The following is a 25,133-nucleotide window of genomic DNA, read 5'->3' as shown; positions in this document are numbered from 1 at the left end:
GAAAAGCAGAAAAGTTTTCCCCTTGTGTCCAGGCCAATATTTATCTATCAGCCATCATCACTAAAAATAGATCATCTGCTCACTTATCTTAACTTGCTATCAACTGATGACCACATTTCTTAATGTCATTAGCACACTTCAACAGCATTTATTGGCTGTAAAATGTCATGGTAGATGCCAGATAAATGCAAGATTTTTGATTTGTTTTCACTTTTAAGGATCTGGCATCTATCCCACTCAAGGTCCTTTCACATAAATTGAGTAATTGCTAACCTTTTGCCCACTCAAAACTACAAAGTCTTGTTGAAAACATTCAATTACTCAATTCTATGTCGAAACCTGTGGAGAAATGTGTTTTTTTTTGCAATGACGTAAAATATATTTTTACCTTCTCGCTCTGAACATCATTACTCATACTTCCTTCTCAGTTTTTAAATAAATAACACTTCCTGTTGTTTCCCACTGTTACCAAGGGACAACAGAAGTAGGTAAGTGCATCGGTTGGTGGTTGGTTGATGAAGGATGGAAGGTTTGGATGAGTGTGACACTGAGACTGGGATTCCCCATCAGCATGAAGTGCAGAGAATGGCAGATGAGATTTCAACTTACCAACAGACCCAACTGGAACAAAAGAGAACAGGTAAAAAATGAATAAATGAAACAACACGATGATTCACAACAGTATCAACAACAACCAGACAGCTTGTGCCATTTCATGCAGCCTTTACACGCAATACACATCTTACATTCTCCATTATCCATCTGACACCTTCCCTTTGTAGTGATGAGGATGAGATTCATCTTGAACCTGGGTCTTTTGATACAACTCAGAATCTTTAGGGGAGCCACTTCAGAGGGTAGTTAAGAGTCAACCACTTCTGAAAAAGGGTCATCTTGCACTTTAGACATTAACTGTTTCTCTCCCTACAAATGTTGCTAGACCTGTAGAGTTTCTTCAGCAATTTTCTGTTTTACTTCAAGGACGGGTGAGTATGATGTGAGATTTGAGTCATATCTAGGCTGGAAATGGGTCAGGATGGCAGATTTCTTTCCATTGTTCATAGGCATAGTGATGTTGTGGAAGCTTTTCACTTCAACAATCATTCAATTGTTTTATGGTCACTTTCATTGATTTGAATTAAGAATGCAAAGTTCTCAGATGTGGGCTTGTACCCCAACTTGTCTTATACAACAGTACTATGTTCCTTTATCTAACTAAACTGTCAATTCACACCTTGGCCTGAGTTCGAGCTCCACTGCTCCAGAGGTGTGTAGTAACATCTCTGGACAGGTTTAGAACATACATAAGTGGAAACTGAATCCAGAGATCCACATTTTATTACGGGCACCTCACTTAAGAGAGGATATATTTATTCCAGAGACCGTGCAGAGTATCTTCATCAAAAGAACACATTTTTATTCCCTTGAATAAAGAGGGTTAAGGGTGATCTGATTATCTTGTTTATGATGAATAAAGCATTGGATAGAGACAAGAAGAGAGTTCACTCCCAATGAGGTTAGGAACAAGGAATCATGATCATAAATTTAGAGTTTGTAGTTCAGTGGAGTTGTTAGGAAGCACTTCTTCACACAAAGGATTGGGTAAGTCTAGAACTTTCTCTCCTCCAAGCCCCTCCCCACACCCACCCCAAAAAACCTGCTGAGTCTGGGGCTCAATTGAAAACTTCCAAACTAAGCCTGACAGGTCTTTATTGCAGGAGGGTTTGAAGAATAAGGTGGATGGAGGTAGGATACAGGTCATTCATGATTGAGAGGCAGAACAGGCTCAGGGGTCTTAATGGCCTCCTCCTGTTTCGATGTTCCTCTGGAATCAGGTATCCTACTCGCACTCATCCTCCAACATCCAACAGGAACAAGGATTAGATTGTACAGCCTGTTCCTGATCTGTGATCCAGGAGAGAATCTTCCCTTCAGGGATGGAGGGTGTAAGAAAGCATCAGGTTAAGGGAATTGGGAGTGGGGGAAGTGAGGCAGGGTTCGCATGGAAAGAGGGAGAGGCAGTGCCAAACACAGCTGGAACTTGCAGAACTTGCCCCAGAGGTTGCTGATTGATTTATTTTATGATGTAGAGGGGCTGGTGTTGGACTGGAGTGCAGAAGGTCAGAAGTCACATGGCACCAGGTTACAGTCCAATAGGTTTGTTTAAAATCATAAGCTTTCAAAGCTTGTGGTTTTAAATAAACTGTCGGATTATAACCTGGTGTTGTGTGCCTTCTAATTTATTTCACACCAAGTGTTCTTTTGCTCCGTTCCAAGAAGCTAGCTACTTGAGCTTTAGCTCGTGTAGAGTTTGCAGGTTATTAGCTGATCTTGAGCTACCTTAGAAGAGTGGCCCAGAAAGCAGGTTGAGCAGCGCATGGCCGCACAGAGGGCTGGGTTGTATGGCCCTCACAGAGCTGAGCTTGTTAAGAGCTTAAAGACATGAGTGTTTTCATAGGCTCAAGCTTGGTCACGTATAATTAGGCAAACAAGAAGTGGCGCAAGCACATCAAACAAAAAAAATCAAAAGGGTAACTCGAATGGATGTGAGACAGAGGCGCCCTTTCTTTCAATGGCCATGCACTGTTTGTAGCACTTAAAATAACCAGTCTGCAGTCCTTTTTTTGATCAGTGTCTCCTCATGCCTGTCGCAACTTGCCCTGCAAAACTACAGTTCATACAAGGATCTCTCTTTGGCTGAGTTTGCAGCGATATGACAAATATGCAGCTCATTTTCTGTAACCTGGCTTCAAATGTATTGTCACAGCAGAATAGATATAAATAGACACAAACTAGCTGCATTTGTCACACCTAACAACTGCCTGCTTAATGAATTGAAAAGTGCTTCTGTTTGTGTGGCTGACTGTATGTGCATGTTGCGTCTGTGTCTTTAGGTGTTGGAATATTGTATGTGTCCTTGTGTACAGCTGCCTATAGGTAGTCCCTGGGTTACAAATAGGTTCCATTTCTGAGTACATTCATTTGTACACAAATTGGAACACAATACAATATATAATATTTGTTTGTAAGTCCAATCAAATGTTCTATCAGATCCTTAACGTCAATAGTAAAATGAGGTTTCGGTTGTCAATATAAGCATTTGTAATCCAGACATTCTCAAATCAGAAGTTCCTAAGTCTAGGCCAACCTGTATTCTGCTAGTGTAGAGATAGTAGGAACTGCCGATGCTGGAGAATCTAAGATAACTAGGTGTAGAGCTGGATGAAGACAGCAGGCCAAGCAGCATCAGAGGAGCAGGAAGGCTGACGCTTCGGGCCTAGACACTTCTTCAGAAAGGGTTCATTTCTGAAGAAGGGTCTAGGCCTGAAATGTCAGCCTTCCTGCTCCTCTGATGCTGCTTGGCTGGTGTGTTCATCCAGCTCTACACCTTGTTATCTCTTCTGCAGAGTGTATCCTGTTTTCTTTTTGTGTGTGCTCTACTTTTACATGCGTGGTTTGAGCTGGCTCTGTATTTACAAGCGGGTTTGGTGCTAGAATGTATGTTAGACCCTTATAAGCATGTGTTGGGCATGTGCTAAGTTCATGTGCATTTTGCATATGCCTGTTGGGTGTTGGCTGTGTGCATGTTTTTTACATCTATGGAACTGCAGTCTCCAGGACATTCTGCTCCTGAAGCTCAAAGGGAACTGTTCATACCAGTGAATGCTGCAGGGTAAGAGGCCAACCTGAACTGCAGGAACTGCAGGCTTTTGTATGGCCTTATTTCTCTCTTTTTGGGGAGTTTTACTTCTGTGCACTGAAAACAATGATATCGGAGATGCCTCCCATTTTCCATGTGTTGCAGCACATTAAAATAAGGCTCTGATTGTACTTCATGTGAACTGTGGTACAAAGTCTTCAACCAGGAAGATTCTGTTTTGGAAGTCAGGAACTGGTTGATCTCCCCATGCAAGCGTGGGGAGTCCCATCCACCACAGCCCTGAGGCACTGACGCCAAGTGCAGTAGTCCCAGCAGTTGAGATTAGGAACTCTCATAAAAAGCAAAAGAACTGCAGATGCAGTAAAACAGGAAAAATAAACAGAAGTAGCTGGAAAGCTCAGCAGGTCTGGCAGCAACTGTGAAAGAAAAATCAGAGTTAACATTTTGAACTGAGGAAGAGTCACTGGACCCGAAACGGTTCCTCTGATTATTTTCTTCACAGATGCTACTCGGCCTGCTGAGCTCTTCCAGCAATTTCTGTTTTTGTTCAGGAACATTCATGCCTCTCAAACACCTGTGTAACTGAGCCTTAAGTCTTTGGGACAATGAAGAAGTCAAGCCTAATTGCTCAGAATTATTTGGTAGAGAAAGAAACGACGCCTCATGCATGAAGGAGAAAGGAGCATCATTGTCAATGACCATCACAGTATACAGATATAATTAACTAAATCTCAGCAAATTGAGAGTGACTCTGACCACAATTTGAAAGAGGTTAAAATGGGACATGCAGCCATCATTGGAGAGATTTCAGACAGAAATAGCATTCAGGGGTGTCATATGTTAGTAGTTTCAGTCACAGTCAATGTTTGGAGGAACCAAATGGTTTCCATATCTCTCCACAGGTAGAGGCGTTCTACACATCATGTCCAGGCTTGTTATAGACACACCAATAGAGACTGATCGCTCTGATTAATCAAACTCTCCACTACTGCTGAAAAGACAGATGTGCTGTCGCGATGTCTTTATCAGAACTAATTCAAGAATGCCAATTTCAAAAAATCAAAACTATATCTATTACAGGACAAAAGGTGCTGATTTGTTGGCAGTTGACTCTGATTGGTCAAAGTGTTACCATGGACAAAGTAACAATACAGTCTTTATACTTCCTGACAAATAAAAAAGAGCCCAGGGCTTAACATGTTTTGTTTGCAGAGAACAATCCGTATGTATGATTATCTGCTGTTTCTGGCAGGTGTAAATGAGTCATTTTACAATGTTTCATGTGACAAGACTGGTAATCTAAAGTGAATCCAGACAGAATATTGGGAATATGGAGTTCAAATCCCACTCTGGCAGCTGGCAAAAGTTAAATTCAATTTGAAAATCTGGAATTGAAAGCCTCAGTGATGACCACAAAACTATCATTAATTGTTATAAAACCCTATCTGGTTCACTAATGCCCTTTACATAAGGAAACTGCCATCCTTACCTGTTCTGGCCTAGATGTGACTCCGGCACACAGCAACATCCTCACCTTTTAACTGGGCTCAAGTACTACCTGCGTCACAAGTCTATCGGAACATATCCGATCAGGCTAATGGAAAGCACTGTTCTTTGATCAAGTCCTCACACCCCCATCCCTTTCCAGCAGAACATCGAACAAAGAGCATTAAACTCTCCTGTCCCCAATACGCACCAATCAACCTAACTGTTTCTGGTAGAGCATCCAAGCCTTGCACCTCCTCCAGGGATAGGCAGCTGATTAGAAAGGAGAACTGAAGGTGAATTTAAAATGAGTTCCAATTCTCAAACTGGATTCTAAGTGCAGGCATCTGGATGGCGAGCCCAGTAATATAACCATAATCAAACTCTCCACACTGTTTGTGGTGACACCTGGGACCTCTGAGTCAAGGCACATTTGTTCTCAGTGAGGCAACACACAGGCTACAAGGCCGTGAATTAACACCCTCAGCCTGAATGCTGAAAGTAAATGGCAAACATTTCCAAGTCAGTTCCCACAAATGGAATGAGCTGTTTATGTATCTGTGCCTCAATCCTATCAGGTTGGATCTCAGACCTTGTGTATTCTCAAGGGTCAAACTTATCAGTCAGTGAAACTTTGTTATGTCTCATTTCGTTTGAGAGGAATAAAGGAAGCTATAAATAAACATACAAATAAATCTCTCAAACAGCAAAGAAATGAAACATTTTTACATAACATTACTGGTTTGCTTTCACATGAAGGGAAAGGTAGGGCATGAAACCTAAGGTCAAATGGCTAATGCTCAGGGTTTAGGGTGTTGTCTAGGACCTGGTTTAAAATAGCCTGTAGTTGTCTCGTATCCCTACAGTGTGGAAGCAGGCCATTCAGCCCATACTAACTCTCCAAAGAGCACCCTACTAAGCTATCCTATCCTGCATTTCCCATCACTAATCCAGCTAGCCTGCACACCTCCAAACACTATGGGCAATCCTACCCAGCTAACCTATTCTGCATTTCCTATCAGTAATCCACTTAACCTGCACATCTGTGGACTATAGCAAGAAGGCAGAGCATTTGGCAGAAACCCACACAGACACGGGGAGATTGTGCAAGCTTCACACAAACTGTCATCCAAGAGTGGAATCAAACCCGGGTCCTGGCGCTGTGAGACAACAGTGCTAGCCACTGTGCTACTTGCACCTCCCACCATAAACTTCTCCACCTTTCACTCTTTTCACCTTAAGGTACTTTATCTGAACACAAACAACATTCACAACAAGGACGTGATTTAAATAAAAAAACAAGATTGGCAATTTGATGGCACTGACTGAAATAGACGGGAATATTTTAACTGCCAATTGACAGAGAGGGCTGCAAGGTGACCAATACCTTAAAGTGAGTATGCAAGGATATTCCACAGTTAGAAGGGAAAATGAGGAGGATTATGCTCATAATAAGATCATAAGATATAGGAGCAGAATTAAGCCATTCAGCCCATTGAGTCTGCTGTACCATTTGATCATGACTAATATGTTTCTCAATTCCATTCTCCTGCTTTCTCCCCATAACACTTGAACCCCTTATTAATCAGGAACCTATCTATCTTTGTCTTAAATACACTCAATGATTTGGCCTCCACAGCCCTCTGCAGCAATAAGTTCCACAGATTCACCACCCTCCGGCTGAAGAAATTCTTCCTCATCTCAGTTCTAAAGGGTTATCTCTACACTCTGAGATTATGCCCTTAGATCTTAATCTCTCTTACTAGTAAAAACATCTTTCCTATGTCCACTCTTAGGCCTCCCAGTATCCTGTAAGTTTCAATGAGATAATGAGGAATGGAATAACTATATTAGTGAGGGGTGATATTCAATTCGAACAAAGGAATGAAGAGTCTATGAAGAGCTAAGAAACAGCAACAGATAGTAAACACTGATAGAAGTGGTTTATGAGCCACTAAACAGTCATGAGTTTGGTGTAAGTCAGGAAATTAAAGCTGCATATAGCAAGGGGAATGCAACAATTAGGGGTAACTTCAATTTACATATAGACAGGATAAATCTAATGAGAACCAATACCATGAACATAGAACATAGAATATAGAACATAGAACATAAAACATAGAACACTACAGCACAGTACCGGCCCTTCGGCCCTCGATGTCGCGCCGACCTGTGAAACCAAACTGAAGCCCATTTAACCTACACTATTCCATTATTATCCATATGTTTATCCAATGACCATTTAAATGCCCTTAAACTTGGCGAGTCTACTACTGTTGCAGGCAGGGCATTCCACACCCTTGCTACTCTCTGACATCTGTCCTCTATCTAACATCCCTCGATTTAAAACCATGTCCCCTTGTGCTAGCAATCACCATCCAAAGTAAAAGGCTCTCACTGTCCACCCTATCTAATCCCCTGATCATCTAGTATTTCTCTATTAGGTCACCTCGTAACCTTCTTCTCTCTAACGAAAACAGCCTCACGTCCCTCAGCCTTTCCTCGTAAGACCTTCCCTCCATACCAGGCATCATCCTGGTAAATCTCCTCTGCACACTTTCCAATGCTTCCACATCCTTCCTATAATGCGACGACCAGAATTGAATGCAATACTCCAAGTGCGGCCGCACCAGAGTTTTGTACAGCTGCAACATGACCTCATGGCTCTGAAACTCAATCCCTCTACCAATAAAACCTAACACACCATATGCCTTCTTAACAACCCTATCAACCTGGGTGACAACTTTCAGGGATCTATGTACATGGACACTGAGATCTCTCTGCTCATCCACACTACCAAGAATCTTACCATTAGCCCAGTACTCTGTATTCCTGTCACTTTGGAAGGAATCCAAAGTGAGTTATCTCACACTTTTCCACATTAAACTACATTTGCCACCTCTCAGCCCAGCTGTGCAGCTCATCTATGTCCCTTGGTAACCTGCAACATCCTTCCGCACTATCCACAACTCCACCGACCTTAGTGTCATCCGCAAAGTTACTAAACCATCCTTCTATGCCCTCATCCAGGTCATTTACAAAAATGACAAACAGCAGTGGCCCCAAAACAGATCCTTGCGGTACATCACCAGTAACTGAACTCCAGGATGAACATTTCCCATCAACCACCACCCTCTATCTTCTTCCAACTAGCCAATTTTTGATCCAAACCGCTAAACCACCCTCAATCCCATGACTCCGTATTTTCTGCAATAGCCTATCGTCGGGAACCTTATCATTTGCTTTATTCTAATCCAAATACACTACATCAGCCAATTTACCCTCATCTACCTGTTTGGTCACCTTCTCAAAGAACTCAATAAGGTTTATGAGGCACGACCTACCCTTCACAAAACCGTGTTGATTATCCCTAATCAAATTATTCCTTTCTCGATGATTATAAATCCTATCTCTTATAATCCTTTCCAACACTTTACCCACAAGCAAAGTAAGGCTTACTGGTCTGCAATTACCAGGATTGTCCCTCCTCCCCTTTTTGAACAAGGGGACAACATTTGCTATCCTCCAGTCTTCTGGCACTATTTCTGAAGTTAAGAGAAAGAATTCCTGGAATGTGTTGAGGAACCATGTTCAAGAACCATGTGGGGCAACAGACTATTGTAAATCTACTACAATGCAATGAGAAAAGGCTAAAGAAATGTTGTAAAAGAACATTTTGGATTCACTACCACAGTATCACAGAATTTTCCATTAAGTTTGATAAAGATGTAATTCAATTGTAAACTCGGGTTTCACTGCAAACAAGGGAAATTATAATGGTATGTGCAGGAAGGTGGTTATATTGAATTGGAAAACTACACTAGCATTTTGACAATGATGAGGCAATGGGTCACACTTAAAGAATCAATGCTTACTTATCTAAAAAATATCACATATTCATTTAAGATGGTAATCCAACAGGCAAAAGCAAGAGAACTGAGGCTAACATGGGACATTTGGATCATAGCAGATCAAGGAAGGCAGTTTATAAAGTTGCCAAAAATGCTGTAAATCTGAGAACTGTGAGAATTTTAGTATTTTGTGAAGGAGATCTAAGAAATTAATGAAGGACGACTTAGAATATGAATGTGAAACTGCAAGAAACAATAAAAACAGATTGTAAAAGCTTCCAAAGTTATGTTAATAGGTAAAGATCAGAAGAGACAGTGTGGGTGCATTACAGATGGGGGCAGGGGAATTTATTACAGGAAACAGAGAAGTAAGTAGCATTATGTAAGTAACCTTACGTGTATCTGGTCTTCAGACGAAGACTGAATACATTTCCCTTCACTCATTGTGATCAAAGGATCTAGTGTGAGTGAGGAACTGCTAGAAAGTAATGAAAAGGTAGTATTGGAGAAATTAATGAGAATTTTGTTTTATTCATTCATGGCTGACCCTAACTGGGTCAACATTTATTGCATTAACCCAACGGCCATTGAGAAGGTGGCCATGAGCTGCCTTCTTAACCACTGAAGCCTTTGGATTCTAAGGACCTCACTGTTGTTAGGAGGGGAGTTCATTAACTTGATTCAATTTGCATCAGAGATATAGGGTAATGTAAGCACATGCTACTGATCAGCTGTGATCTAGAATGACAGAAAAGGCTGGAGGGGTTGAATCACCTCCTTTTATTTTGTTGTCTTTCAGCTGTGGTGAGATTTGAACTTCAGGCCCGCCACTGCCAGTCTACACTGCCAGCACATCCAGAAAACCTACCATACATGGCCGCTCCCTGACACCGGGGCTGCTGCCTCAGCCAGCTAGGGGAGATGAGTGCTGGGGGGTGGCAGGCATGTTTCAAGGGTGCTTTCCACAGCAGTAGTATCAGTGTCTGACTAACGGTCACTGCATTAAAGACAGTGTCAGCCTAAGGATTTGATGAAATTAGTATATTCTACACATAAACCACAACACACACTACAGAGAGACATACAAATTATACCCGTACACTACACACAGATAAACACAAATCTACTACATGAATACGACAAACAACACACACATTCCAGACAGACAGACAGACAGACACACACACACACACACACACACACACACACACAGAGTTGACAGACAGACACACACACACAATTGACAGACACACACAAATTGACAGACACACACACACATACACACAACTGACAGACACACACATGCATACTACAGACAGTCACACACAGACTACAAACAGGCATACAAACACATGCTAGAGACAGACACACATGCACTGTACAGACAAATACACACGACAGACACACACACTCTAGACGGATATGAAAATGTACACCACACACACACACACACACACACACACACACACACACACACACACACACACACACACACACACGTGCATATGCACTACAGCAGTAACTCAATTGTTAGCTTTGTTGGTTCTATACCAAAATGACTGGGTTGAACATCCCATTCTCAGACATCAGCGCAAAGTACAGAGGAAGTGCTGCACTGTCAGTGGTGACATCTTTCAGGTGAGATGTTTATCCTCTGCAGATAGAATTGTGATGGGACTTATGCTGTGGAGAGGCAAGGAAGACCAAAAGGGAAGGCAAATGGTTGGGAGGTCATATGTAGGCCACTAGATTTTCTTTTCTAGTGAAGCACATAGGTTTTTAACTATTAACAGTTGTCATCATGAAGCTAACTTTTTAATCCAAGATTTTTTAAGTTCCACCATAGTGGGTTTTGAGCCCATGTGACCAGAACATGAGTCAGGAGATTCTGCATTCCAAGTTTCTGGACATTACTACAACATCACTGCCTGATGGATGGAAAAGTAAAGCTGTAATAAAGGAACAAGGCATTGTTCCAGAATAAGTGTTCATGGCAGAATCATGAATAGCTCTGTTTGAATGAAGCAATATGAAAAACAAGGTTCAGACCAGCACACAGTAAAACAAAGGACTGACAGCCGATGGTCTGAAATTGCTAAACTTATTGATGAGTCAAAAGACTGGAAACTGCTTGTTCCTTGCTCTTGCACTTCGCTTCACTGGAACTCTGAAGCAAACAAAGGATAGAACTATGGCATGTCAGGTGTAACATTGACATGGTTCAGAAATCTGATGCTCATGGTGGTGCTGCCATTGTCTGCCATACTGCCTTCTACCTTGCAACACTGAGCACCACCTTTAAACACTACTTTGGCCCTTTCATCGCACATCAAGACTTTTCTGCCCTCTAAAAGTCATATTCAACATGAATCATAGAATCTGTGCAGCACAGACAGAGGCCATTTGGCCCATCAAGTCTGCACCGACCGAACAGAACCCACCCAGACCCAGTCCCCTACCTGATCCGCATATTTCCCATGGCTAACCCACCTAGCCTGCACATTGCTGGACACTATGGGGCAATTTAGCATGGCCAATCCATCTAACCTGCACATCTTTGGATTGTGGAAGGACACCGGAGCACCCGGAGGGAGCCGCAAACACAGGGAGAATGTGCAAACTCCACACAGTCACCCAAGGGTGGAATTGAACATGGGTCCCTGGAGCTGTGAGTCAGTAGTTCCAATGACTGAGCCATTGGGGCACCCATTCAGTTTCTTTTTCACTTGTGGGATAATCACTGTCACTGGTTGCTCAGCATTTATTGCCTGTCCCTCGTTAACTTTGAACTCAGTGGCTTGGTAGGCCATGTCAGAAGGCAGTTAAGGGTCAGCCATATTGCTGTGGGTCTGGAGTCACATATAGACCACACCAGGTAAGGATGGCAGTTTCCTTCCCTCAAGGACATTAGTGAACCAGATGGGTTTTTCTGACAATCGGCAATGGTTTCTTCATTCCAGAGCATTTTTTAAAATTGAATTCAAACTTCCCCATGAGCATTTTTTAAAATTGAATTCAAACTCCCCCATCAGCCACGGCTGGATTCAAACCTGGGTCCCCGGAACATTAGCTGAGTTTCTGGATCAATGATCTAATAGATGCTGCCTGATTGATCAACTGAGCATTTCCTGTATTCTCTGTTTTGAGATTCCCAGCATCTACCATATTTCACTTCAGTCCTGTTTTGTGTCCTGGCCAATATCTAATCCTGGGAGCATCACAGAAACAGATAATCTGGTCATTGGCACATTGCAGTGTTGTGGGAACTTGCTGAGTGCAATTTGGCTGCATCACTTCCGATACTACAATGGGGGCACAAAGTTTGTCATTGGCTGTAAAACACTTTGAGATGTCCTTCAGTTGTGAAAGGTTATAATTGTCGGCCCTTTTTGTTCCTTAAACACCTGCGCACAGATACACAAAGAAGCATGTGCAAGCAGACATGCACACAAATTGTGACAGAAAGAGCAGGGTAGAATGTTGAGAGTCTTGCGTGGTTATTGAATGAGATCACACCTACAATCAGAGCTGATTAGTATCTACGATAAGTAATTGATTACAGGTTAGAAAGATGAGAGGTTTGTAGCCAGACTCAGACTGCCGCTGATAGGAATCTGCAACCTCCATCAGGAAATACTGAAGTAAAGCTACAATAGTTTAGAAACCAGTCCAGCTCCCTCTTTCTCGTGTGCAAGTGTGCGTCCCCGAGTGTACGTGTGTTTGTGCATGTGCATGTGTATGTGTGTGTATGTGATTGTGTGTGTGTGTTTAGTCTTGAGTTGAAAAGTCTGCACGCTGTGTGTACGAGTGTATCTGGGTGTGACTGTACTCATGTGTGCCTATGTATGTTGTGTATGAGTGCATGTTGTGTGTGTACATACATGTTCATTCATGTGCTGTCCATGGCTGGGTGCATGTGTTTGCATGAGCGCATGTATGTATGTATGCCTGTGCATGTATGTCTGTGCCTGTGTGTCTGTGCCTATGCTTGTGTTTCACTGACTTTCTCCCTCTCTCATACTCTGTATATGTGTCTCTCTTTCAGTCCTCCATGCTCTCTGTCTCTTGCTGTCCCTCCATCGCTTTCTCTCTCTCAGCCCTTCTTTGTGCTCTCTCTCTCTTCCTTCCTCTGTTGTGCTGTCCCTCCCTGGTTTTCACTCTCTTTTCCTTCCCTGTCATCAGCCTTTCTTTCTATCTCTCCTTCCAGTCATTCTGTCGCTTTCTCACCCTAGGCCCTCAAGCTTTTCTGGAGCTAGCCTTCTGTTTCTGTCTCTCTCCCTCTGCCCTTTCAGCCTCTCTTTTCCGAATTCCCCATCTTCCTTCTGCCTCTCTATCTGTTCCTTGCTCTCTTTGTGACTTCCTCTCTCAGCACTCCACCGCCCCAGTTCCTTCTTACTTACCCAGTCTCTCGTCTGTCACTGTATCTCTCCCTCCCCACTGCTTTGTGCACTCGTGTTCCCTCTCAGCCTGATGAGTTGTGCGGTACTCACCGTGCACCGTCAGTGTGACCGAAGCCTTGGTCTTCCCCACCATGTTCTCGGCCACACACGTGTAGGTTCCCACATCAGCTGCTGTGACGTGTCGAATGACCAACGTGTTGCCCCTTTGGATCTCAGACCTGTCGAGCAGATGAGAGACAGATCAGAGAGGCTGGAGAAATCCAACAGAGACAACGAAGCACAAGACATTCCAACAGCACGTATCATTGCCCAGGGACACACTGGTATTGCATTTTGTTATTTACTTAACAGTCAAAAGTAGGCCCCTGGGTATTGTGGTAGAACAAGGAGCTCAGGTGCATCATTCTTTGGAAGTTGCATCACGGGTAGACAGGGTGCTTAAGAAGGCATTGAGCACGCTTGCCTTCATTGCTCAGGCCTTTGAGAATAGGAATTGGGAACACATGTTGAGGCCATACAGGACATTGCTGAAGCCATTTCTGGTACACTGCATCATGAAGGGCATAGAATATAGAACATAGAACAGAGAACAGTACAGCACAGTACAGTGCCTTCAGCACACGATGTTTTGCCAAACTATTATCCTACAAAGATCAAACTACCCTGCAGACCCTACATTATACTATCCTCCATGTGCCTATCCAAGAGTCACTTAAAAGTCTCTAAAGTATCTGACGCCACGACCACTGCCGGCAGCACATTCCACACGCCCACCACTCTCTGTGTGAAGAACCTACCTCTGACATCTCGCCTATACCTTCCTCCAATCACCTTAAAATTATGCCCCCTCGTAATAGTCATTTCCTCGGAAAAAGTCTCTGGATATCCACCCTGTCTATGCCTCTCATCGTCTTGGATACCTCTATCAAGTCACCTCTCATCCTTCTTCGCTCCAATGGAAAACAGCCTTAGCTCCCTCCACGTTTCCTCATAAGACCTGCCCTATAAGATAAGGGAAAGACAAGGGTCTTTTCCCTTGAGTGGGAGGGATCAAAATTAGGAGGCATATTTTTCAGGTGAGAGGAAAAAGATTTAAAAAGCGCATGGGGAGAAGTATTTTTACACGGAGAGTGGTTCATGTGTGGAATGAACTGCCGGAGGAAGTGATGGATGTGGGTACAGTTACAACATTGAAAAGACATTTGGATAAGTACATGAGTAGGAAAGGTTTGGAGATACATGGGCCAAATGCAGGCAGGTGCGAAGTTTAGTTTCGGAACGTGATCAGCATGGACGAGTTGGACTGAAGGATCTATTTCCACACTGTGTGACTCTATGACACCCTATTGGGTGGGTGGGTGGTGGGGGTCAGTGAGGTGGTGGTTCGCAGTGGGGAATTGGATAGAGAATGTTTCGGGAGGAAGATTGGTTGGATACAGCAGAGAGTTGATCACTGGTTAGAGGACACTGTTCCCCAGAAACCTGCCAGGACCAAGATATTAGATAACATGTTGTAGAGCTGGAGGAGCACAGCAGGCCAAGCAGCATCAGAGGAGCAGGAAAGCTGACGTTTTGGGTTGAGACCCTTCTTCAGAAAGACCCTTCTTGACCCGAAACGTCAGCTTTGCTGCTCCTCATTATCTCAGCTTCTCCAGCATCGGCACTTCCTACTATCTCCAGGACCAAAATATTGTTTTGAGAAGTTTTCTCACTTCTGTGGTGAAACCGAATGGCCTGCATTTGCTCTCCTTTTAAACAAAGGGATAACTTGCAATGCTCTATTTCACCGGCACCACCCCTGAGTCTAAGGCAGGCTGCAAAACAAATGGACAATGCACCTCCCAGTTTCACTCTCCTTTCCCTTAGAGGAGTCCATGGAAACACCTTCCCAGAACCACAGGATAATTACAGTACACAAAAAGGCCATTCGGTACATTGTGTCTGCAGAGGTCTATCCCTCAGTGCCAATCTCCTGCCTTTCCCATCTTCCTGTATAATGTTTCAGTCCAAACAACTACCTCATGCCACTCTTGAATGCCTCATTTGAACTTGCCTTCACCACAGGTTTTCCCGAAATATTCTGGACGATCACACATGGTGAGTTGGCTGGCTGGCTGAGCTGGTTTGTTGTTCCGCAGACGTTTCGTTACCGTGCTGGGTAACATCATCAGCGCAGCCTCTGATGAAGTGTTGGTGTGATTTCCTGCATGGTTTTAAAACTCTGAGGTCCATTGAGCTGGACTCTCACATCCGCAATCACACACCACATTGCGGACTCCGTTATCACACATGATTTTGAACATCTACGTCAGATTTCCTCTCAGCCTTCTCTCCAAGGGGAACAATCCCATCTTATTCAATCTAACCTGGTCGCAAAGCCCGAATCAAATTAAACGCAAGCACTACACATTATTTCCTCTTTCACAATCTCACACACTCCACGTTAAGGAGGTTCTGCACTGTCGGAGGGTCAGTCCTGGGGGAGTGCCGCACTGTCAGAGGGTCAGTCCTGGGGGAGTGCCGCTCTGTCAGAGGGTCAGTACTGAGGGAGTGCCACACTGTCAGAGGGTCAGTACTGAGGGAGTGCCGCACTGTTGGAGGGTCAGTACTGAGGGAGTGCCACCCTGTCGGAGGGTCAGTACTGAGGGAGTGCCGCCCTGTCGAAGGGTCAGTACTGAGGGAGTGCCGCACCGTCAGAGGGTCAGTACTGAGGGAGTGCCGCACTGTCGGTGGGTCAGTGCGGAGTGAGCGCTGCACTGTCAGAGGGTCAATATTGAGGGAGAGCTGCACTGTCAGAGGGTCAGTACTGAGGGAATGCCACACTGTCAGAGGGCCGGTACTAAGGGAGTGCCGCATTGTCGGAGGGTCAGTACTGAGGGAGAGCTGCACTGTCAGAGGGTCAGTGCTGAGGGAATGCTGCACTGTCAGAGGGTCGGTACTGAGGGAGTGCCGCATTGTCGGAGGGTACTGCTTTGATGTTGGAAACTCGAACAGTGTCAGTGATTAATTGGAGGGTGCAGAATTTTTCTTGTTTACCCCTCAACAGCTGGTCTACTCATTATCAGAGTGTTGTTGTGGGGCCTTGCAATGCACAAATTGACGATGTGTTTTCTGCCTTCTAGTAGGGGCTACATTTCATATTGCATTTCATTGGCACTAAACAACTTAGTGATGTGGTGAGGTCAAGATGGGCATTAGAGGAATGAAAGTTTGAGTTCCTCCTTTGCTGAGAGTGGCAAGTGCAGTGCAGTGCCTCCCAGTGCCATAGATAGCCATTGGTAGCGCTGTTGGAAGCTTCTCCTGTACCTGCTTTTCGGCAACAAACCATCCTCCTTTCTCCAGTGCACTGTTGGAGTGGGGTCTCCCCGTGCCTCACACTTAAACTCAACCGTCTCGTCCACCAGCAGGACCTGACTGCTTGGCTTCTTGACAAAGGATGGTCGCTCTGGGGAGAGAATGGACAGAAGCACAGAGCATAGAAAACATCCTCAAAACTACTACAGACTACCCCAAATAAAAACAGAACCACCCACTCAACAGATGAGGTTATTGTTGTCAAGGGAGGACAGAGGGGATTAATGTTTTAATTCCTTGAAAGTGCAGTCACAGGAAGGCAGGTTGGTGAAGAAGGTGTTTGGTATGCTTGCCTTTATTAGTCAATGCATTGAGTATTGGAGTTTGGAGATCATGTTGCGACTGTACAGGACATTGGTTTGGCCACTTTGAGAATATTGCATTCAATTCCGGTCTCTCAGCTAAAGGAAGGATGTTGTGAAGCTTGAAAGGGTTCAGAAAAGATTTACAAGGATGTTGCCAGGGTTGGACGGTTTGAGCTGTAGGGAGAGGATGAATAGGCTGGGGTTAATTTCCCTGGAGCATTGGAACTTGAGGGGTTATCTTACAGGCGTTTAAAATAATCCTGAAGGGCATGGATATGGTGAATAGACCAGGCCTTTTCCCCAAAGTAGGGGAGCCCAGAACTGGAGGGTGCAGGTTTAAAATGAGAGGGAAAGTGTTAAAAAGGACCTAAGGAGCAACTCTTTCACACAGAAGGTGGTGTTTGTATGGAACAAACTGCCAGAGTATGTTGGAGGTGGCTACAATTACAAGATTTAAAAGGCATCTCGATAGGTGTATGAATAGGAAAGGTTTATAGAGAGAGATGGGCCAAAAGCAGGCAAACGGGATTAAACCAGTTTAGGAAAAGTGGTTGGCATGGAAGATTGGATTGAAGGATCTATTCCATAGTGTATGACCATGACTCTAACTAAGAACGGGCAATAAATGCTGGGCCTTCTGGTGCAGTCTTCATCCCATGAAATGCTTTTCCAGAAACAAAAATAATTGTTGCAAACTCTCAGCTGGCCAGGTGCTGTATGTGCATGTGTGTGGAGAACGGAAGGGGAATGTTAAATTATCATTGCAATGAGCTTAGCTGAGAGGAAATCAGTTACCAACAAATACATGACAGTGAAGTGAGCACAAAGAGCAGGGCAGTGCACCAATACCTGGCTACTTTATTCTGTACAGATGAGGGTGCAGGGAATAAAAATAACAACAGAACACATCCTTTGGGCACAGCTTTCCTCAAGATCCCCTTAAGCAACTTTCACAGCCCAACAGTCCAGTGCGCACTTCTCTCGTCTGCACCCCAATTGCTTCTCTTCTGAAGTGGTCACCCCCCGCCACTGACCTGGGCAGGATTGAGCCGGACTGCAGTGTTCACACTCACCCAGTACGGTCAGCTCGGCCACCTCGCTCTCCCTCTCGCCCACCATATTGGTGCCCACACACACGTACTTTCCAGAGTCACTCTTCCTTGTGTTGGTGATCATCAGCTTCCCTCCCCGGATCTGGCAGGGTTTAACACAGACACACAATGCATCAGCTCAGGCACTGGCTTGGCGGGCAGGGAGGTGAGGGGGCGGGCGTGGAGGGGGTTGGGGAGGAGACAGTGCGGGGTTGGTGAAGTGAGGATGAGGTGGGGAAACAGGGAGGTGGTGGGACTTGGGAGGAGGGGAGAGGGGTGGGGGAGCAGGATGGGGAAGGGGGTAGGGAGGAGGGTGGGGACAGGGATGTGGAAGCAGGATGGGGAAGGGAGTTGGGGAGAGGGGGAGGGGAAAGGGGTGGGGAGAGGCATATGGGAGCAGGATTGGGAAGGGGTTTGGGGAGAGGGGTGTGGGAGCAGGATGGGGAAGGGGGTAGGGAGGAGGGTGGGGACAGGGATGTGGGAGCAGGATGGGGAAGGGGTTTGGGGAGAGGGGTGTGGGAGCAGGATGGGGAAGGGGCTAGGGGAGAAGGGTGGGGGGGAGGGTGAGTGAAGGGGGTAGGGTGAATAGTGGGGGAGGAGGGTGAGTGAAGGGGTTAGGGGAGAAGAGGTGGGGTGGGAGGGTGGGTGAAGGGGGTTGGCGAGAGGTTGGGGGGAGGGTAGTGAAAGGGGTCAGGGAAAGGGGTGGGGGAGCGGGATGGAGTAGGTGGGGTAGGGGAAATGGGAGGGGTGGATGAAGAGGGTCGGGGAAAGGGGGAGCGAGCAGAGAGGTAGAAGGGTCAAATGGCCTAATTCTGATCCTATATCCTACGGTCACATACCTTTCCTTATTTCAATCAAATACACTTTACACATCATGAAATACTTATTTAAGGTGTGATCACTGTTGCAGTGCACATGATATTTTTAAACTCTCGATGTGTGCCACTTCCATAGACCTATGTTGACTCATAGCCCGATGATATTTGTAACACCTCAGCTCATGGACTGCTGGAGCCTTCGTTCATGATTTTACTGCTTCCAGGCGTGACTATTCAAACACATTCCTGGTTGGTCAGTGCACATCTTTTACAACTCGGTTTTTTTTCAGGGCAGTGACTAGGGGAAGTATTCTGTGTCAGAGGTTTGTGAGACTCTACCTCAGGAAGTGGTGGAACCAGGAATATAGAACATGTTTAAGACTGAGGCACATAGATTTCATTAGGCAGGCAAACTGAAAGCCATCAGTATAGGAGGGTGTGCAGAATTCAATGTGATATTCTTGACTGGAGAAGGAGGTTTGAAGGACAGAATGGCCTACTTCAGCTATTAATTTGCATTCCACTCTCTGTAAACTCATCCCTTATCCTTACTCACAACAAGTCCCTCACACCTACCACTCCCTGTCACTGTTAACCAGCTCTGACTCCCGGACCAGCAACACACCTCAGCTTTCAAATTCTCATCTGTGTTTTACAAACTTCTCCCCAGGGACTCATCACTCCTTATCTCAGTAAGCTCCTTGACTCCACAACACTCCATAGACAGGGTGGATAGCCAGAGGCCTTTTCCCAGGGCAGACATGACTATTACGAGGGGACATACTTTTAAGGTGATAGGAGGAAGGTGTTGGGGAGATGTCAGAGGTAGGCTCTTCACACAGAGAGTGGTGGGGGCACAGAAAGCACTGCCAGCGGTGGTAGTAGAGTCAGATACATTAGGGGCATTTAAGTGGCTCTTGGATAGGTGCATGGAGGATAGTAAAAGGTAGGGTATGCAGGGTAGATTGTTCTTAGTAGGATAATAGGTCGGCACAACATTGTGGGCCATAGGACCTGTACTGTGCTGTACTATTACATGTTCCATGTTCTATCCCTCGAAGACCTTTCAACTCATCGAAACGTAACCTCTTGAACGTCCCTGATTTTAATCATGGAGGCCATGTCTTCAGCTGCCTTGGCCCCCAAGCTCTAGAATTCCCTTCTTAAATCCCTTTCAACAGGCCATACAAATGTAACTGGTTGTTGTTGGTCCCATCACAACTCTCCTAACACAACTGCCTATCGCCTGTTTGCCTGGGCTCCCAGACTCGGAAGTATTTTGCAGAATGTTGCAACACTGTCCTGGAAGGAACGTGAATTGTTGCTGCTGTTATAGTTTATGGTTGAACCGAGGACACAATCAAGATTGTGAAAGCTCCCATGGAAATCTTTTTCTTCCCTTAAGCTACAGAGATCAAGATTCCTGTCTGGACAATACCGCTCCAAGCCACTAACCATCCTGACTTGGAAACTTATCACTGTTCTTTCAGTGTCGTTGGGTCAAAATCCTGGAATACCCTCCATTGTGGGTCAACCCTCAGCAGGTGGATTGCAGCAGTTCAAGAAGGCAGCTCACCACCATCTTCTCAAGGGGTAACTAGGAACGGGCAATAAATGCTGATCCAACCAGCGACACCCATGTCCCACGAGTAGATTTGTTTTAGAAAGTGAAGGTGGAAATTAAACTTGGAGCATGCATCCTCAGACAATCAGTGCTCACAAAATAATTGGATTGCTGCATCTGTCTCTCACAGCATCCACACTGTCCCAGCTATATTAAACTGGTTCATAAAGAGAGTTTAATAGAACAGACAGCAGTTAGAGAGAGGCCAGGCAATCTCCATGAAAGAGGCATAACCTTCATTAAATAGATAAAGTCACATTCAAACAGGATAGAATTCTCTGAATGTAGTCATTTTTTTCCTGAATACATTTGGCAACCTGCTTGTATTCCCAATGAACCATTTTAAGTCATTAGGTATGAATGGATGGATGGGAATGTGACTCAGGGTTCTATTGAAATGTTTAAATGTTCTCCCATGTGCTTGTATATGATAACAGAGCACAGATCTTTCACTGTGTGGCTCTGGCCCAAGTCATTAACCTGTAATCAATTTCTTGTGGACTGATTAAAATCGGAGATGCACACAGGGCCAGATCTGAAAGCACACAGAGATCTCGGAGGCTCATGGAATAGGAGTAGATTATAGTGAGACAGAGAGAGAGGGAGAGTGTGTGTGTGTATGATGCTGCAGAGGGATTTGAAACCAAGGATTAGAATTGTAAATAAAAACCGGAAGAACTGCGGATGCTGTAAATCAGAAACAAAAACAGAAATTGCGGGAAAAGCTTAGCACGTCTTGTAGCATCTGTGAAGAGGAATCAGAATTAACCTTTCGGAATCCGGGGTCCGGTTTTGAGGGAGGGTCACCAGACCCAAAACATTAACTCTTTTTCTTCTTCACAGATGTTGCCAGACCTGCTGAACTTTTCCAACAGCTTCTGTTTTTGTTTTCAATTAGAATTTTTAAATCAGAGGTGTCGCTTGAGTGGGAGTCGATGTGGGATTTCCCGTCCTGGTTGCTGTTTAAGACACTCGAAATGGAAGAAGTTGCATTTATATAGCACCTTTCATAGTCCCACGACATTATGAGGCATTTTCTTGCCTCCAATATTCTCATCTAAATCATTTATATATAAATGCCAAACAAAATTGGCTGCTAGACCAAAAATATACAACCCTCCACCACCACTCCCTGTCTGCTACTGTCAAACCAATTTTGTATCCAACTGGCAAGCTCCCTCTGAATTCCATGTGATCTAACTTTAACAATTAATCTACCCCACGGAACCTTGTCAAAGGCTTTACTAACAAAAGTCCCTGTAAATCTATTGCTCTGCCCTCATCAATCTTTTTGGTTTAGGTCCTCAAAAAACTCAATCAAATTTATGAGACATGATTTCTCACACCCAGAGCACAAACTTACTTGAATGATGGCACATTCACATTGAACAGGAAGATCTTCACCTCCATTTCCTTGGATACAGCGATAGAGACTGGGTCATCGAATATTGAGTGGTGGAGGCTGCTTGAGGGGCCGAGTGGCCTGTGTTACACAGAAACACAGCAAATAGGAAGAGGAGTAGGCCATTCAGCCCCTTTATGTCTTCTCCACCATTCCATATGTTTCTTTCCATTCAAGGCTGAGTTGGTCAGATTTTTAATTCAAAGGTTTGTCAAGAGTTAGGAGGGCAGGCAGGGAAGTGGAGCCTAGACCATGATTGTATGAACCAACATCTCACAGCAGGCTCAATGGGATGAATGGCCTAATCTGTCCCAATTTCTGATGTGCTCACATTCTTACTGAAGATGGAGAAGTTATGCAGAACATTCCCAATGTTTGTTCTTTCTGTTCAGATCTAGGTTCTGAAGAAGAGTATGCTGGACTTGAACTGTTAAATCTGTTTCTCCCTTCACAGATGCAGTCAGACCTTCTGAGTTTGCCCAGCACTGTCCATTTCTGTTTCAGGTCGAGGGACAGCTGCTTTTCTGTTGCTGAATATACCCAATCAGATGATCTCCTTGACGTGTAAATGAGAGCCCATCCCAGAATATCCAATAGCATACCACAGCCATGAGCCCGTCGATCAAACCAACCTTCACCCACAGCAAATTAATCTGCTGTTGGGCCTGTCTCTGTCTGTGAGATTTAGCTGGATCACATTCACTGGAGTGAGTACAATCACCTCACAACGTGACAAAGCAATTCATTGTACGTTAAAGTGTTTTTGGACATTTCCAAGAGAGACGAGTTAAGTCTGATTGAAAGTAAGTCTTTCTTTCAATTTTTCTGGGTGTTAGCTGTGTCGTAACTGATGCCAGGTCTCACCTAGCCCTTAAGCACCCAATCGTTCTCCCTGAATGTGGAGTTGGGGAAGGTAGGGGCCGATGAAGATGACTTTCCAATATGCTCTTTCACAGTATTCGGCATTAAACGTAGAACATAGAACAGTACAGCACAGTACCAGCCCTTCGGCCCACGATGTTGTGCCGAACTTAAACACTAATCTTAAGGTCTATCTAACCTCCACCCCTACCTTATACTGTCATCCCTTTGCCTATCTAATAGCCACTTAAATGCCCCTAATGAGGCTGACTCCACTACCCTCTCTGGCAATGCATTCCACGCCCCGACCGCTCTCTAAGTAAAGAGCCTTGGTCTGACATCTCCCCTACATCTACCTCCACTCACTTTAAAACTATATCCCCTCGTAAAAGCTACCTCCACCCTAGGAAAAAGTCTCTGGCTGTCAACTCTATCTATAACCTCTGATCACTTTGTACACCTCTATCAAGTCACCTCTCATCTTCATCATTCTTAAGAGAAAAGCCCTAGCTCTCTCAACCTTTCCTCATAAGATCTTCCCTCCATTCCAGGCAACATCCTGGTAAATCTCCTCTGCACCTTTTCCAACACTTCCACATCTTTCCTGTAATGAGGCGACCAGAACTGGACACAATACTCCAGATGTGACCGAACCAGGCTTTTGTAAACTTGTGAGAATGATCAGGAAAAGAGGTTGGGAAGTATAGTGGTTACCAATGAATAATCTAAAGACAACAGGCATTGTCCAGAGACATGAATTCATGACCCACGGTGTTAAACAGGGAAGAAATTTGAAATCAAACAGCCAGATTCAGTGAAAGTGAGCAGACAGTAAAATCCCATTGGGCTCACTAATGCCAAGCTGTCCTTACCCGGTCTGGCCTACATATGACTCCAAACCCGCAGCACTCTTCATGGTATTCTTAATCGTCCTAGCAAACCACTCAGTTATATTCCAGAAACCAGCTCACCACTATCGTCCCAAGGACAATGAGAGATGGGCAGGCATTGCAGGCCTCACCAGCGATGTCCACATATTGTCATTTCTCCTGTCCTTGTTCCTAAGATTGACTGGGACAGTGGTCTCCCATCAGATTGCCTCCCATATACTGGCTATAATTCTGCAAGGGCAATGGCAGCTGATCAGGAAACCCTCCTGCTGTTTCTCCTGGACATTGGGTGATTCCAGAGGGTTTACAGACAGATTACTAATGTTTTCCCACTTTACAAATGCATGGCTAATAAATCCTGGAGTGGGTCTTGGTGCAAGTGTTCCTGGGACAGGGATACCTGTCGTGTCACAATGCCAGCTCTCCACCTCCCATTTCAGAATCTATCTCATAATCTCAGAGATTAGGGTCATACATTTAAGACTGAGATGAGGAGGAACTTCTACTCTCTGAGGGTTGAGGGTCTATGGAACTCCTTGCAATGGAGAGCTGTGGGAACAGAGTTCTTGTCTATATTTAAGGCTGAGATAGATAGATTCTTGATCAGTCAGGGAATCAAGAGTTACAGGGAGGAAAGTGGATGTGAGGAATGTTGGAAGAGCCATGAACCATATTGAATGGTGAAGAAACCAAACAGCCTACTCCAGCTCATATTTCTTATGGTCATAAGGAGACTGGGTCATGAAGTATATATAAGGCTCAGGTGGACAGTTTTTAATCTGTAAGGGAATCAAGGGTTAATTGGAAAAGGCAGGAAATGGAGTTGAGGATGATCTGATCAGCCATGATCTGAATGAATGGTGGGGCAGACTCGATGGGCTGAATGGCCTGGTTCTGCGTCCATGCCTCATGGTCTTCTGGGTGTCTTATAATGGAGGTTAGTTAGCTCTGTTGATTGGCTGGCAGGCATCTGATATAGACTGGTGTGGGTTCTATGATCTCCAACAGAGACATAAGAACATAAAAGAACATAAGAGCTAGGAGTAGGAGTAGGCCATCCGGCCCCTTGAGCCTGCTCCGCCATTCAATAAGATCATGGCTGATCTTTTTGTGGACTCAGATCCACTTACCCACGCTCTCACCGTATCCCTTAATTTCTTTATTGTTCAAAAAATATCTACCTTAGCTTCAAAAACATTGACTGAAGTAATGTCAACTACTTCACTGGGCAGGGAATTCCATAGATTAACAACCCTCTGGGTGAAGAAGATCCTTCTCAATTCAGTCCTAAATCTGCCCCCTCTAATCTTGAGGCTATGCCCTCTTGTCCTAGTTCACCTGCCAGTGGGAACATCCTCTCTACTTCCATCTTATCTACTCCCTTCATAATT

General features: G+C 44.7%; 1 protein-coding gene across 9 annotated transcripts in view; it reads right to left on the bottom strand.

Annotated features, from left to right (window-relative positions):
- robo1 (roundabout, axon guidance receptor, homolog 1 (Drosophila)) overlaps positions 1-25,133 on the bottom strand; it is a 687,941-nt gene that overhangs the window by 81,166 nt on the left and 581,642 nt on the right. For all 9 annotated transcript variants that reach the window (XM_059650085.1, XM_059650094.1, XM_059650090.1 and 6 more), the window contains 3 exons: positions 18,130-18,250; positions 16,704-16,842; positions 13,488-13,615 (listed from right to left, as the gene is read on the bottom strand). In XM_059650085.1, the coding sequence (XP_059506068.1) occupies positions 13,488-13,615; positions 16,704-16,842; positions 18,130-18,250 (388 nt within the window). The remainder of the gene's footprint in view (positions 1-13,487; positions 13,616-16,703; positions 16,843-18,129; positions 18,251-25,133) is intronic.

This window comes from Stegostoma tigrinum, chromosome 12 (assembly GCF_030684315.1).
Source record: "Stegostoma tigrinum isolate sSteTig4 chromosome 12, sSteTig4.hap1, whole genome shotgun sequence".
NCBI lineage: Eukaryota > Metazoa > Chordata > Chondrichthyes > Orectolobiformes > Stegostomatidae > Stegostoma > Stegostoma tigrinum.
Note: the sequence above shows the minus strand (reverse complement) of the source record. Positions and strands in the feature narration are given on the sequence as shown.